The 17,203-nt window shown below is 34.9% G+C and overlaps 1 protein-coding gene across 1 annotated transcript; it reads right to left on the minus strand.

Moving 5' to 3' along the window:
• Positions 1–644: 644 nt before the first annotated feature.
• On the minus strand, positions 645–11,499 carry LOC122750450 (cytochrome P450 7A1). Its single transcript, XM_043997210.1, has 6 exons — positions 11,368–11,499; positions 9,007–9,247; positions 6,067–6,653; positions 4,197–4,327; positions 2,947–3,122; positions 645–2,311 (listed from the first exon to the last, which is right to left on the minus strand). The coding sequence occupies exons 1-6, from the start codon at positions 11,445–11,447 to the stop codon at positions 2,012–2,014; spliced, it is 1,515 nt and encodes a 504-aa protein (XP_043853145.1). The 5' UTR covers positions 11,448–11,499; the 3' UTR covers positions 645–2,011.
• Between the last annotated feature and the right edge of the window lie 5,704 nt (positions 11,500–17,203).

Below are 17,203 nucleotides of genomic sequence, written 5' to 3' on the forward strand. Positions count from 1 at the left end.
CTGAACGACCACTACTGTGATGTGTTATGCAGTCAATTCATATATTGTGTATGGGTAGCAGTAGCTGACCGACAAAGGCACTTCTGATTCTACAAGTCTATAATTCCATGAAAATTACCTTTCTTCTAAAGACAATTTCATGACAAAACCCCAGGGTTCCAGTGCAGCATATATTGCTTTGTAATGATACATTTTAAAATTCTGCACCATGTAGGAGCATTAAATTATTTTTAACTGGATTGCTTCAATAGACAGGAATGCCTGGGTAGCAGGTTCAAACCCAGGTTCACACTTACAAGCTGTGTGATCCCAGCCAAGTCATTTAATGTCTGTTTGTCCATTTCCTCATTTGTAAAATGAGGATAATAGTAGCACTGACAGGATCAAATGAGATAATAATTATGAAGTGCTTATGAAGTCCCTGGCACATAGTGCACACTATATAAATGTTTATTATTATTAATCAACTTATTTTGCTTTTGATTTTGAGATGTTTTTTCTTTTGTGAGGACAGTCATTATTTTTGCAGATCTATAGCTTACATTTTACATATTTAAATCAATATAAATGTAAATAAATATACCTAATTTAATATTCTGAATATAAAAATGTTTTTAAAAACCACTCCTGAAGTAGTTTTTATTTTTAATGAAACAATGCACACTCCAATGAATAAATCATTTCAGAAAAATAGTTACACCCTTGTAATTTTCTTAATATTTTCTGTACAATATACAAGAAATAAACTAAATATAAATTATACACAGATATACACACATATATGAATAATACAATCATAGACAATAGCTTATACTGAAAATATGAAATCAAATCTAGGTTATACAAAATAGCTTAAAAACTATTATACAGTCATAAATTATTGTCTTTTATGAATACTATATTTCATTTAGCAGTAGAAAATAATAAAATGAAATCTGAAAGCAAAGTTTTTGAAAACAAATGATTCCAAGCTTCATGATGTTGTTATAACTATAGATTTAAAATGGCAGGTTTTGACTGGTTAATGCACTGTCAAAAACCACTATTTAAAAGCCACATGCTTTTCCTTGAAGAGAAAAATGAAATGATCTTTTGTTTTCTAAAAAGCTCTCCTTGCTAAGGTGTGTTCAATTATAAGAAAAAGTGAAATTTTATCACTTATGCCCATAGTTAGACTGCTAGATATTCCTGACACAATAACTTAATACATAATAAAAGAAAATATATTACAACAAAATTCAATGTAATTGGTACATTGAAATAATCTTTTTAAAATTGGAAAATTAGGTTGCCTTAATTTTCTGATTCAAAAACAGTTGAAAGACATTACCTTACTTAGCTTTACTATCTAAGTTGTTAAGTCTTTGTAAAAACATTCTCACAGATGAAGAAGCCACCAGTGTGCCAGATTGGCAGTTTCACTAAAACGTGAATTGCTTTTTATGTTTGTTGTTTATTTTTCTAAACAATGGCTGGCTGATTTTTGTAAAAATAAAAAGGAGTTTCCTTAGGAAAAAATATCCCCAACCAACTGCAACCCCTCCCTACAGAAAAAGTACCAGTTCCCTGCTCCTTTTCCCCTATAATAAAATGTAGGCTTTGGTTGAAAGAAAGTTCATCCATTAATTTAAACAAAGAATAATTTAAAACTATTCTTTGTAGAAGCACAATTCCATATGGTATCTAAAATTATTCCTAAAATGAGCCCAACATGTAGCACTAATTTAAAGCAAGAAGGGAACTTTTAAGTCATTTAGTGCAATAACCCTTCCCCATTTTGCAAATGAGGAAATTGAGTCCCAGAGTGATTAATTAACTTGCTGATGGTCAAACCAGTAGTGAGTAACAGAAGTGAGGCTCAAATACAGATCCAGCTCCAAACCCTGTGCTCCTCCTCCCATACTGTAGCCTAACATGGTTCATTCTGACTGCCATTAGGCTTGCTGGAAGCAATGGCTTTCTTTGGATAGATAACAGTACCTAGTGTTCCCTTGTTCTATCAGTAAAACATTCACAGGTGTTTTAGTTTGTATTTGAAATCAATATCAATTGTTGGTGGTAAAATGCCCAAACCTACACGAGACTGGTCTAAAGGAGGGCATTTAACTTGACTATCAACAAGCTGCATTTCAAAGTAGGAAAGCATCAGAATCAAAAATTGCTTGATTTCATGGACAGCAAAAAGTCTTCCAGGACACAATGTCAGTCCTGATCCAAAGGGCATATAGTAATATTTTAACTTGATGCCATTACAATAGAAGTTGGTCTTTGGTTTTCCATTTTCATCGAGGTAACGGTCATATTTGAAAACCTGCAATCAAAACAGAGAAAAAATACCTCAAGAACTAGCTCGAAATAATTTTAGATTATCTTTAGTTATACTTTGTTGATCTGAATTTTAAGGTTATGAATTCTGTTTATCTCTTACTTCACAATGGTAATTTAGTTACTTAAGGATTTTACAGTGGAACTGAACTTATCCAAGGACAAGGGATACATGAGAAAAGATAGGCAATATAGACTTTTTGGTCCCTCTCCAGTCCTGTCCTTTCCTAGAAGACTGACTTTCTGAGTTGGATTGAATTAAGAGTTAGGGGTCACGACCAAAAACCAAATGATAATATTATAGTAACCACAATTTCCTAGATATTGGGTAAAATGTAAGATTGGTGATTCCCATTTTGGACTGTTTGAAGGAGAAAACAAAGAAGTGTCAATCTTATCACCTACAATATTACACCTATGATGGAGCTGTATTTATTTACAGAATGCTAAATGTCAGGAAGAAAGTCAAGGGGAAAAATCAACCAGATGCTTCTACACATCCAAACTTTTAGCATCACAGAAATCAAATATCCTAAAGAAACAACCATGCAATGGTATATTCTCAATTTACTTTTGCCAAGTGTCCAGTTTTCCTAGTGGCTTTGATGAAAAATTACTTACCAAGGGATCAGGGTAGATTTCCGGATCTAAGTGCAACAGTTGGGGATAAAGAGCTATTATGTCATCCTTTCGGATATTATAGGATCCCTCCTCTAAGTGCAAAGTGAAATCCTCCTTGGCAGCTCGGATGTTCAAGGATGCACTAGAAAGTCGTAAAGCCTCCTTGATTATGCTATCTGTATAATAAAGAAAAAAATAAGACTTTAAAGAACTTACAAGGCATAATTATCCTATATAATACACAACAATTCAATTCAAGCATCTTACAGCGAAAATAAAGCTGTCTTTGGAGATAGATTATTTGGGTTGGTTTGAATCCTGCCTCTGACATTTAATATTTATGCAGCTATAGAAAAGTTACTTCTCTGGGCCTCAGTTTCCTCATCTATAAAAGAAGGGAATTGTACTAGATAACCTTTAAGGTTCCTTCCAACCATACATCTACAACCTTATGGAATTTTGTTTTAGCTCCCACTGTATGCAAGTTCATAACGAAACTTAGACAAAATAAAAAGCAGATGAATATAAAAGATTGACGTTAAAAACCAAATATGACAAGATAGTCAGATAAGCTTTTCCTCAAACTTTTCTGACTCCCCTTTGTGGTTGCCCTTACTGATCATTGTACAACATCATTTGAATGGATTTTTGAATCTGAAAATCGAGGTCCAATGTGATCTTTTGATCTTTAAAGACAAAATTACAAACAGTCCATAGGAATTTGGACTCCATAATCCTATGGAATAATACTACATGGCTACATGTACATTATACCAAACATCTGGATAAGAAATTTTAAATTCAGCCAATAATGTGTGAGTGTTTATAAATATCCAGATGTTTGGCACTGGATAAACAAAACAAACTGAACTTTTCCATTTTTATACAGATGGATATTTTGGCATGTCTTAACTAAAGCTTGGACCATTAATATGTTTCAGATTTTGCCAGTGAATATTTGGAGTCATAGTAATTCTTACTGCCTAAAGAAAGAAAAAAAAAGAGGTAAAAAGAAATGAGTCATAAAAAACTAAAGGTTATCATAGATTAAGTGAAAAACTAAGCACTAACAGGTAATCCCTTGCTCCCATTTTTATCTGTTGGTTGCCTTTTCTTTGCTGTTGGTTGAAGGTCAAGGAATTTGTCTTTTGAAGATTTTTTTCTTATTATTGTCTAGTTCACTGAGCTGAATAAGATGGAAAATGAAACATTGGGAAAGTGTTCTGTGGCAATGCAAGTGGTCAGCATACCTAGCACTGGCATATCAGTTAGCTGCATTTGACTCAGGCTTATAGGTTTGCCTTCAAAGCTAATTTTTTGGTCAGATTTTTCTAAAGTTTTTCTGACTTCTTCGGTAGCTGTCTTCATTGCTTCTGGATTCCTGTAAAAAAAAAACAAAAGAAAGAAAAGATGCACAGAATGTTAGTTTGAATTATAATAAAATGTTTTGTAGACTTAAATTGGGTAGGGGGGGTTGCCTTCTCTTAAATATTTGGTCAAAACTAAGTGAATCCTGGGAAAGCATGTTATATTCCAATTTAGTTTTCATTAGCTTGGAGTAAATTTGTTACTAGATATGCTTGTAGTAAATGTGTAATATAGTATCATCACTGCAAATTATTGTTTCTCATAAGGGAGAAGGAAAACTAAATAGCTTAAGAAAAGGTCTCACATAAGATTAAAAAAACTCTATAAAAATATAATTCCATATGATATAATCCTGATTAAACTTCAAATAGCACTTTTAAATCCCTATTTTCATCTTTTTCAATATGAAGGGACTGGGTTATATGATCTGGAAATCTTTAAGGTTTTTTTTTTTTCTCCTAGAAGCCTATAAGAATAAAAATAGCAGATATCCATATAGCACTTTAAGATTTGTAACACACTTTATATACATTATTTCAATTGACCCTCACAATAACCCTGAGCTAAGTACTACAAGTATTATTGGTGGTGGTGTTATTTTGAAGATGAGGAAACAGGACATTAAAGACAGGACATAAAGATGAGGACATTAATGACTTGTCTATGAGGTATTAAAGAGGGGATTTAAATATCCAGAACTCAATCCACTATACCTCACTGTCTCTCAAAGTGTATGATTCTATGATTTCATCCAGAATAGGAAATTTTCTATGTCACAAAATTATTATACAGCAGAACTCTGAATTGCCAAATGGTGACTAAGACATAAAAAGTCTCAAGTGGCTTCATTTTATGCATGAGTACCATGTCAAAAGGTATGTGCTATGAAAAAGAAGTTAGTGAGAAATACTTGGCTGAAGAGTGTTGGTTGTGTGTTGGCTGTATGGTTGTAATTAACTGCAGCATGGTCAAGAACAAAGAGCAATGGATTTGGAGTCAGGAGAATTGGGTAAAAACTTCAATGTGGCACTCAGTAGCTGTGGCTCCTTGAGCTAGTCACTTAATTTCTTGGAGCCTGTTTTCTCTGTCCTAATATGGGAACAATCAATATGAAGTCAGGAAAGCACTTTGTGAATTTCAAGGTGCCATATGAATGTAAGTTGTTATTTTTTATTAATTATACAATAACATTAATTCCATGATTTTACTTTACTGTAAAGTCAGCTCTCTTCTCTGACGTTTGGACACAAAATATTTTCATAGAATTATTTAGGGAAGTACTTCCAATTTCCTTGACTAGGAAACAATTATATATGTAAAAGTTTGTGATTAATATTATATATATATTTACATAAGCATGTAAAGGGATAATATATACATATAAAGGGATTTTATATATATATATATATAAATAGATAAAGAGAAAAGATGAAGTTTAGTTTCTACAAGACTGACTGAAGGATGATGATTGATTAAGTTATGATGACTATCAGAATGAATGATAAGACCACAATGGATATTTGAGCAGAAAAAAGTGAAAGCCTACAAGAATGTAACATGATCCCAGCACCTGTCTGAAACAGTTAATTAATATTTGTGGCTGCCGCTACACAATGCATCATAAACTTAATGTAGGCACTCCTACTTAGCTTATGGCTCTCAGTCTCTGGATGAACTCTTAAGAACTCAAGTATAAGGCTAGTAATGAAAAGGTCAGTTCCCTCCATTCTGCACCAATTGATGTTCTTTTACCTAATCGTGTGAAATAAGCACCAGAAAGTGGCAGGGAGTGTATTAGCTAGAGCTGCCCAAAGCAAAGCCAGGTGAGTTTTTGCCTTCTCCTTGTCATTAAAGGTTGAGAGGGTGTCATTCAGGAACATGCGGGTAGAGATCAATTCTGAGATATTGTCTCTCTTCTGTAGATTTTCAGGCTTAAGTGCTTCAGCCAATTTCTCCCTTGCATTGTGAGCATTCTTAAACACATGGATTGGAAGCCCTGCTACCAAGGCTGGGAAGATCTTGTCAAACTGCTTGAAGTTATTAAGGTTGTTTAGGATGAATGTTCTCTGTGCTTCTTGCCGCGTAAGATCTTTGCCAAAGAGAGTCAAAAAACCAGCCTCAAACATCACTCTGTAGCAGAAGGAGTACATGCCCTCTATCGCCCAGCTGTCAGGATTTGTTTTGGAAAGAACTGGTGGCCTCATGACATACTGGAGATTTTCCATCATGGCTTCAGTGAGGGAATCCAAAGCATCCCCTTGCAAGGTTTTAATGAAAGTCTCATGTACATTTTCAGTAGTATTTCCATCATCGGGATCAATGCTTCCGTGGCCAAATGCCTGTCATCAAACAAAACATGTGTGAGAAAATGAAAGCCTCACATCACACCAGTGAATAAATTAATACAGAAATGATAGCCAAGGGTATTTTGCACACAAAACAAGGAAAGCATAAAGTTTCAAAGGTTGTGAAGATCTTAAAGATGGGAAGTTACATCAATCTTTAAATTAAGAATCCCCAAATACTCCAAAATCAAACTGATTCTTTGATGAAAGTAAGTTATTCCCTGAACATGCAAAGTCATATGAGAATTACTATTAGAATTTGTGCATGATAATTTTGATTGGAATTTTTAATTACTGTTCAAAAGGCATTATTACCTTTACAATTTTATTTCCTATACTTTGTCCAACACACATGCTACTATCACTATACTGCTGTACTTGCTACTTCTTAGACATGCTTTATGCTAGTGACCTTGTTGCCTGTGATTTCCTGCTTTCTTGGATGCCATCCCTTATTGCTCTTAGTTACTATTCTTAGTTTCTATCTTCATTTTGCCAAAGTGTTTTGAATTTGCTGTGTTATATTTTGCATTTATTTATCTCTGTTCCTTCCAGTAGAATGTTAGAGGGCTGTCGGTTGTATTTTTATCTATGTATCCTCAGAACTAAGGACAGTGCCTGGGACATTAGATGATGCTTTTAGATGCTGGTTGGATTTATTTGCAGCTTTGCCTCCTTTAAGCAAAACTTTAAAAACATTTGGAACTTGGCATACACTACCTTCTATTTTTAGTTTCCCTCTTATGTGTATATGTCTTTTGTCCTCAACTAGAATTTAAGCTCCTTGAAGGCAGGAATGCTTCTTTATATTTCCCACAACACCTAAATGCCTTGTACATAGTAGATACTCAATAAACTTGTATTTGTTTTGTTTTTTACTAGAAATCAGGCATCATAGAGATAAAGCCATTGATTAAATTTTTCTTCTTTTTGGTGTAAGGCAATTTACTTTCAATTTACTTTCTGAATAGAGAAGCAGCATAATGTTGTAGAAAGGGTATTAGACCCACAGCCAAAAGATTTTTGAATTTAGGTGGTGAGGGAGCTAGGTGATGCAGTGGACCAAGCACTGCTTATGGACTCAGTAAGAACTGAGTTCAAATCTGATATCCCACATTTACTAACTGTGCAGCCTGGACAAATCACTTAACCACTCTCTGACTGTTTTTCATCTGTAAAATTAGGGGGCGGGGTAAAAAAATAGCACCTACCCCCCAGGGTTGTGCTGAGGATTAAACAAGTTAATATTTGTAAAGTGCTTTAAAAACTTTAAAATGCTATTAAATGCTTATTGTTGTTATAATCAATGAGACTATGGAGTCACAACTCCTCAGAACTTCAGATTTCTCATTTATATCATGGGGAAAGTATTTTATAAAGTTTTTAAGCACTACAGAGATGTAGATTGTGGATAACAATGATGAAGATGTCACGTAATTCATCATCATCTCAGGATTATCATGGCAAAAAACCCAATCACCTTGAACCACCGTCATGACATAAAACCCTTGTAAGCTAGGGGAAACCAATAAAAATTACATAGTACATGAAGGTCTGATAGGGTTGAGGTATGTGTCTGTGGAGAGAATATCCACATTGGCAAAATCAGTATCAGAGTGATCAGTGATAGAGTTAAGGAGGATCACAATTACTCCTACTTTGAAGCTTAAAAAATTAATGATAGAGTGAAGGAACTAGAAGGGATTTTATAAATATTTTAATACACGGTAGTTCAGTAATTCAGAAGATTCCATCAATGAGGAGTCCTACACCCAATAAATGGCAACCTTTTCATAAATGAATTTTAAGCTCTGTAATGAAGTTTTCAGAACATTTTACATACATGATCACATTTGAGTTTCACAACAATCTGGCAATTTAGGTAGATACTAGAGGTATTATTTGTCCCCCATGTTACAAATGAATATACTGAGATTGAGAGAAGTTAAATAATTTGACCATGGTCATAAATCTAGTGAATGTCAGAAGTGGAGTTTGAACTCCCGTCTTCCACTGTGGCATCTTTGTACACCACTATGACCAAGAAAAAGTTTTTAAAATTACCACTGGTAGGTAGCCTGTTTATGAAAAGCCTTTCCAAATTTAGCTGGGTTGACCCTCAGATTATGGGAATTTAGTGTATTTACAGGCCTCTTCTCAATGACTCTCTAGCTTGATGGCCCCTGCTACAGCTTTTACTTTGCTGGTATAACCTTTTAGAACCCAGAGTCCCCATAATTTTTCCTTAGGGATTAAGGATAGAATAGCAGTCAGATAGACAAATGGAGGTACATAAGGAATAATATAATGGAAAGCTAAATTGAAACAAAGTTTGAAAAACTGATACCTTTGCAGAAGTAGCAAAGTTAAATTTTTTCCAGTCAAAGTATTTTCCATGCCGCATTACTGCATTGTATGAAAAAGGATTGGTGATAAAATGCACATATTTTCCCATTAGTTTGCATGTAAAAATATGACCATATTTCTTTTTATTTGTCCTGAGGAATTCAAGTGGGTTGGCCGAAAACCGTAGAGCACAGCCTACATACGGAATTAGCCCATTTTCCAGAGGTGGCTCTCCTTTGCGCCTGCAAGAGAAAAATGCATACCAGAGAGCTTGAGTGTGGCCAATTAGGTTTTTCCAGACCATAAAACTCAGTACAGACTTTCCAAAGATCTGCTTGGAGACCTTCTATATATAAAAAAGGCACTATTCTTCTATCAAAATATTTATTGGACCTAACGTATCAAATGCATTCTCTCTGAGTGATCTCATCAGCTTTCATGTGTTTAATTATCATCTCTGTGTTGATGACTGCTAGCTCTATATATCCAGTCCCACTCTTTCCCCTGATCTTAATCTTGCCTTATGACTATTAGATATTTTGAACTTGACGTTCTCTTGATGTTCTGGAGATGACAAAATTAAACTATTTATCATTTCCCCCAATCCAGTTTTCTTCCAGACTTCCCTATTTCTGTCAAATGTACCACCGCTCTTCCAGTTTTCATTTGTTACCTTAGTATCATCGTCTACTCCTCCCTCTCCTTCATCCCATACATCCAATCAGTTGCCAAATCTTGATGTTTCTACCTTCACAACATGTCTTGCATCTTACCCCTTCTTTCTACTCTCACAGCTACATCTTTATTTCAGGCTCTCATCATCTTTTACCTATATTGTTATAATAGCCTTCTAAAAGGTGACTCTACCTCAACTCTCTTCTCACTTATGTCCATCTCATACACTACTAGCAAAGTGATTTTCCTTAAATATAGATCTCACTATGTCACACCCCTACTCAATCAACTCCACTGGCTCCCTATTACTTCTAGAATCAAATATAAACTCCTCTATGCAGCTTTTAAAGCCTCCATGACCTTGTTCAAATCTGTCAAGTCTCAGTGATATCACTCCCCGATCTGTATTCTGGGAATTGGTCTTCTCTCTATTCCACACCTATGGCATTCCATCTCCATCTCTATGCTATTTCTCCATCTCTGTACCTTTGCACTGGTTGTCCCCTGAACCTGGAATGAACTCTCTCGTCACTTCTACTTCATAGAATCCCTCTCTTCCTTCAGTCTGCAGCTCAAACACCACATTCTATAAGAAATCTTTCCTGATCCCCTCAAGTGCAAATACCTTCCATCCCAAACTATGTTGTATAGGACTATTTTGCATTTATTCTCAATTTATTCTGTGTATGCATCTGTATGTCCTTGTTATCTCCCTTATTGGAATATAAGCTCCTTGTAGTTAGTGGTTGTTTTGCTGACTGTATTTCTAAGTCTATCACCTATTACAGTGCCTGTAATAGTCATTTAATAAATACATGTTAATCACAAGGCACATAGTTATTACCAGAGTGGGAAGAAAACTGACTAATAAGTTAGAAAACTAACCCTCACTGATTCTCCAAGGCTAACTTTACAACATTTGCACACTACATCCCAATCAAATTGTGACCATATTGCTGGTTTCTTCTTATTACCAAAAGAAACTTGGGAACAAAAAAGTGACATTCCGTGAAGTTCTACCCAATGCATTTAATACCTATGTAAATGTATATGTAAATATGACTGTACATGTGGATCTATGACTCAGACCTGTGATTTTATCAGCATAGAAAACTACTACCATTATGGAAACCCACTCCACCAGTTTAGGTCAGTAGATAATATATAATTTATAGTCTTAGAGAACTGCCTGGGGTTCGGGAGGTTAAATAACTTGTCCCCACATCATATAGCTAATGTGTAAAAGCAGGATTTGAACCCAGATCTTCTACTCCTCACTCTCCTTCATCCCATACATCCAATCAGTTGCCAAATCTTGCTGTTTTTACCTTCACAACATGACCCTTTTATTCACTACACTATACTGATTTTATATGTTCTTATGACCTACATATGTGTGCATATGTTATTTTGCTTTTTTATTTCTTTACTTTTTCTATCATTTGCATTGAACATAGCTATTATTAAAATGGAATTCTCACCTCATTAAGATCACCCCAAAGACTATGAAGACTGTGCAGAGAAAATCTATGACTCTTTAGAGACAACTAAAAAGGCCTTTAAAATGAACAAAAGCTAGAAAACACTACTCTGTGTAAGCACAAAAAGTAAACATGATATGATATCAAGTATAAACGAGTCTCATGAAATGAACTCAAATGTAATATAAAAGTAAGACACTGCTTACCTTCTCCTTATTCCAATAATAAGCCATAAGCAACAGCATATTGCCACAACAATGCCCCAGATCAAAGACATTGTCAACATTTTAAAATTCTAGAGGGAACTTCTGAGCAGCCGGAGAACCTGTGTTCAAATGATCAAGGAAATGTTGAACATAGACCTCAGCATAAGTTTTTATATACAGGAGAACACAGATTCATTAACCTGAACTTAAATGCCCAAAGCAAACAATTTACCACTTGTTCTATCAGGATGAAAAAAAAAAAAGCAGCATCTGCTGGACAGTTACAAGAGTGACCTTGAACTAAGTCCATAGGTAACAGGAGAGGTTCCAAAACAATCAAAGAGCTGCAATACTTGATAAATTGAAGGTCTCTCAAAAATATGTTGACCTATCACCTAAGTTTAGGCATTGTAATTAACAGTAAAGATTTAGCAATAAATGAAGATGAAAAGAACAACACTTTTAGGGTGAATTATATTCAGTAGAGATGTAAAATATAACAGAATGGGGCATGGAGTACATTATTTGGCAGCCTGATGAACTAAATTCTTTGATTTTTTTTTAAGGAAGAAAATGTCTTATTTTTTTGACCAAAGGGGGATTTAGTGCTCACATTCAAAGGAAAGAGAATTGAGTGACATGTCTCTGTATTTCTGTGCCTTGTTTTTTCCTTCTTAATGAATTTCTATCATCATATTTGACTATGTTGCACAAAAATGTTTTGTTTTGTTTTTTTGGATAACTGCTTTTTGTTGTAACAAAACATGATGAACTCTTTTTAACTAGAATCTTTTAGAAATACATCCCATACTTCCCTGCCTTAAGGATGTTTTAAAGCTCCAAAAGACCTTTAATTTCATAGATATGGGTCAAACCTCTACCAACACATATTTGTATCCTTTCATGCTGTGGTAGAAAATTTCATGAATTGAAATGGCCAAATGTATTCATAACCCAAAGCCCAAACTGTTATTGATGAACCTTTCAGAACTTAACATTTTTGGAGTGATTCAAAGTCATTACTAGGATCATTAATCATTATATACTCAAATGTTCAACTGGATCTACGATCTTCTTGATTTTGGATTTCCCTACTACAGTGCAGATCACAGCCTGACTATGCTTGGCCATCTCCACCTTATGAAATTCCAGTCAGATACTCCCAACAGTATGCCACAGAGGGTCCGCCCAACATGCTAGGAGTGTTTCTTGTTTTCTTTTGACATTTGAAGGGCACCAATGGGGCACTTTGACTGTTTGCCTGGCATCCCTTACTTTTGCCACATGAACAACCCATTTGCTTTTCCTATCATACAATTCCTTGGTGGTATCTTTTACTCCTGTCCTTCAACATTCCTATAAGGCAGCTAGATGACATGGTGAATAGAATGCTCACTCTGGAATCAGGAAAAGTTGAATTCAAATCCAGTCTCAAACATTCACTACTTGTGTGACCCTGGGAAAATCACTTAAACTCTGTTTGCCTCAGTTTCCTCATCTGTAAATGGGGATGATAATAGCAGCTGCCTCCCAGAATTGTTGTGAGACTAAAATGAGATAATATGTGTAAGGTTCTTTGCAAATCTTAAAGTGCCACATAAGTGTTGGTTGTTCTTGCTGTAGTTGTTGTAGCTTGCTTATACTTGCCATATACCTCTCCTTTACACTCTATGCTTCTTCGGAGACAGTGGTGTTTTATATCTCATTGTCATAAAGCAACACCAGTAAAATGAAAATATGGACTTTTACTTTTGTGGAAAATGTGTGGTTGATAAAGGACCTTTGCAATTTCTCAAAAGCAATCCAGTCTGCTTGTGGGAATCTACACAATAAAAATACTTCATCTCTTGGTCTTTTTTGCATGGATTGACAGGTCAAACTCCTTTAAGTAATTACAGATCTATTCCAGGAGATTCTACAATGTCCTGGGATTTTATATCAATTGCAAAAGCTTGCTTGTTCCCAAATAATGTATTCAGATCTTACAGTGATACAATGATTCACTTACAGGCTCTTTGGGTAAGTGGATCTCTTTGACACTGTGAAGGTTGGTCCCAGAATGCAGTGCTTTTTGGGTTTTTGTATCTGCTTCTTAGGATTTATCTGTCTTCAGATGAATAAGCTCTTAGAGATATATCTAAACAAAGAGTTTACTTAAACCAAGTAAAGACTGGAGTGAACCTCTTTCTCTGAGCCCTCTTACATGAGATTTCACACATAGGTTTTATGATGTTTCTTTTAACTACCCAGAGGACATTTTTCTCCCTTTGTCATTCTTGGCTGTTCTCACTTTGGGTGGCTAAGTGAACTTCTTATTGTTCAGTCATTTTCAGTGTGTCTAACTCTTTGTGACCCCATTTGGGGTTTTCTTGGCAAAGATACTGGAGTAGTTTGCCATTTCTTCCTCCAGGCTAAATGAACTACAGAAAAGCAAAGTATTTTTATATTTCAAATCTGTGAAGGCCCTACTTGCTAGAAGACCTAGACAAGGGATTAAGTTTACATGAATTTCCATAGCATTAGTAACCCTATAATTTCTGCTATACTTGTACTGCTGCCACTAGTATAGATAGCCAATGAGTAGACATAAATCCTTTTAGGCTCCAGAGTGGTATAATATTTGAGTCAAACAGCCCAAGATGACTAAATTAAGAAAATCACAGCAAAACAAACCAGAAAAGAAAAACCAAACAATCAAATAAACTCACATAAATCCACAATCTAAAATGAACTATAATAGGTAGCTTACATGTGACACATATTATATGTGGTAGAGAGAAGAAAATAAAATGCTTTGTCACACATATTTTTATCTTTTGCTTACATGAGCAAACTTGACTGAATTAGTCAATTTAATCAGGAAAAAAATCAATTCATTCTATTCTACTCAACAAGCTTTTAGTAAGTTGTCTATTTTAGTCCCTGGAAATAGAAAACCATATCAGTCCTACCCCTTAAGGAGATTACAGTCTAAAAGAAGTATATAATGTTTACCCAAATAATTATGATACAAGGTAAAATATGAAAGGAACAAGGTACTCTACTGAGGGTGTTGAAAAATGGGGGTAAAGAGAAAGGAAAGATCAGGCAAGACCTTGTTGAGAAAGTATAATCTGAATTAGACCTTGAAGGATTTCAATGAGAGAGAACATTTTCTAACTGCAACATATGTTGCTAAATCCACAAGCTACTGAATTTGAGAATTGAAATTCTGGGAAAGGCTCTTTGTGATGGCTTTTGGGATTGCTTTGCAGAGATTTCGAAGAGGAAGATATAGGAAAGAGTGGAGCTGGGTTTCCAGTGAGATTTTGGAGTTTGTCTTCCATCTTTGAAACATATGGATAGAACCATAGGGATCTATCATTTTTCCCCCAACCATCCTCTCCTGAGTGACTGTGATGAGGTGTTACCCCTGTTGCTGCTACTGGCAAAAGGATTATTTGTTGTGCTTTTTCAGACCAAAGTGACATCTGGGAAAAAAAAAAAAAAGACTGCCTTGAATTGAGATTGAGGATTGGCAAACTCTTCCTTTGTTCCCTACCCCTGCAAAGAGGACAAGAATAGCTGCCATTAAGTTCCCCACTGCCTCTATTCCTTCATGTGAGAGAAAAGAACCTGAAGCATTTAGCTTTCTGCTTCAACTAGATGTGTTCAATACTAACAAAACCCAAGAACATTTTCCTAGGGGAAGCAATTCCTTCTCGAAGAAAAATTTTCTCAGAAACATGGAAAGAGTTTTAGTAGAAAATGTATTTAAACCAGTACTTATGCCATGTATCAAAATAAACTCCAAGTGGGTAAGTGATCTTAATATTAAAGGGCACATTAAAAAATAGAGGAAGGAGGTACATTTAATAGTTATCATTGGGGTAGAATTTATAACTAGACATAAGCTGTAGGGCATTACAAAAAAATGAAAATTTAAAAATATATGAACTTAAAATGTTTTGGCACAAAGAAGATCAATATTTCTAGAATCAAAAGAGAAATGAGCTACTGGTAAATATGTGCACATGGATTTATATCAAGTATCTCTAATAAACATATGATTCCAAGTTAGTGGTCAAAGATTATGACAATTTTCATAAGAAGAAATATCATCTATCAACAAAAGTTCCAAATCATTTATAATCAGAGAAATTTCAACTGGCATAACTAAGATATGATATGAAGTCATACTATCAAATTTGGCAAAGATTGTAAAAATAAATAGGGATAATCAATGTTGTAGGATATTATTGTCACCCCTCCCCCTTATTGAATAGGCCATAGATTTTCCCTAATACTTCTAGAATCAAGTATAAACTCTTCTGTTTGGTTTTTAAATCTCTTCATAAATCTCATTCCTTTCTACTCTATCTGGTCTTCTTATATATATCAACCTTTCCACACAATGTATGATCCATGCATACTGACTTCCTCTCTCTTCCTCACCTAACACTGTTTTCTTTGCACTGGCTATCTCCCATAACTAGAATGCACTCCTTCAATATTTTGTATGTCTTGGATCTGCACCTCTTAGAAGTCTTCATTTCTTTTAATATTCAACTCAAGCTTCATCTTCTACATGAAACCTTCCCTAGTGTCTGCAATTGCTAGTTCCTGACTTCCCAAAGCTTCCTTGAATTCATATGTACAGATTTGATGTACAATGTGCATACGTATTTACATGCTATCTCCCTCAGTAGACTGCAAACTTCTTTTTTTTTTTTTTGTGAGGCAACTGGGGTTAAGCGACTTGCCCAGGGTCACACAGCTAGTGTCAAGTGCCTGAGGCTGGATTTGAACTCAGGTCCTCCTGAATCCAGGGCCAGTGCTCTATCCACTGCACCACCTAGCTGCCCCCTGCAAGCTTCTTAATAGCAGAGACAGCCTCATTTTTTTACTTTGAATTCCTAATTCCTTAGCACAGTGCTTGGTACATAGTAAATATTTAATAAATACTCACTTGTTAATTATACATTGTAAATTAATCCAATCACTTTGGAAATAAAATCAGTTATACAGGAAAAATGACTAAATTGCTTATACTTGTCTGAGTAACCCCACTCCCTGCTTGACACATTCTCCAAGGAGCTCAATAATAGAAAGGTCTTGTATATATCAAAATATCCATCAGAGCACTTTTGGAGTAACAAAACAAGACCAAAAAACCTAGAAACAAAGAAGGTTCCAATTAATTAGCGAGGGGCTGGACAAATTGTGGTATATGAACATATGGCTTCTACCATAAAGAACAACAAATATGATTAATTAAGAGAATCATGGGGGGACATACGAAATTATATAAAATGAAGGAAGTAGTACAAGGAGAACATTTACACAATGATTATGAGTGTGAACTATGAGAACATTAAGAGGTGATAGAACTCAAATGAAATACAATGATCATTGTTCGTTCCAGAAGACTTATGTTACATAAGAAGACACCTCCTTCCTTTCTACAGAGAGGTAGGGGATCTCATGGAGGCAGTTGCTATGTACTGTCAGTTGCCTTTACTGTTAGGAAAAGGAAGCAACTGCTAAAAAATAAAACAAAACCAAACACCACCCCCCAAAAAAAAACACCTTTTAAACTTTTTTTCTCAGGGCATTTGTCAGAGATTATAAAATTAATTTATAAACCAATTATTGTATGCTTTTTTATGCTTAAGGCCTTTTACAATTTAATTATGTAATGGGGGGGGGTCTAACATTTGTGAAGACCCAGGATATAAAGGAAATGCTTCTGGGAGAATCATGACAACTGGAACACACATGGACAATATATAAATTATACATGTGAAATCATGTAATATATTTATATGTCAGCCTTATCACAAAATAAAAATAAAAT

The sequence above is a fragment of the Dromiciops gliroides genome, chromosome 1, assembly GCF_019393635.1.
Source record: "Dromiciops gliroides isolate mDroGli1 chromosome 1, mDroGli1.pri, whole genome shotgun sequence".
Lineage (NCBI taxonomy): Eukaryota > Metazoa > Chordata > Mammalia > Microbiotheria > Microbiotheriidae > Dromiciops > Dromiciops gliroides.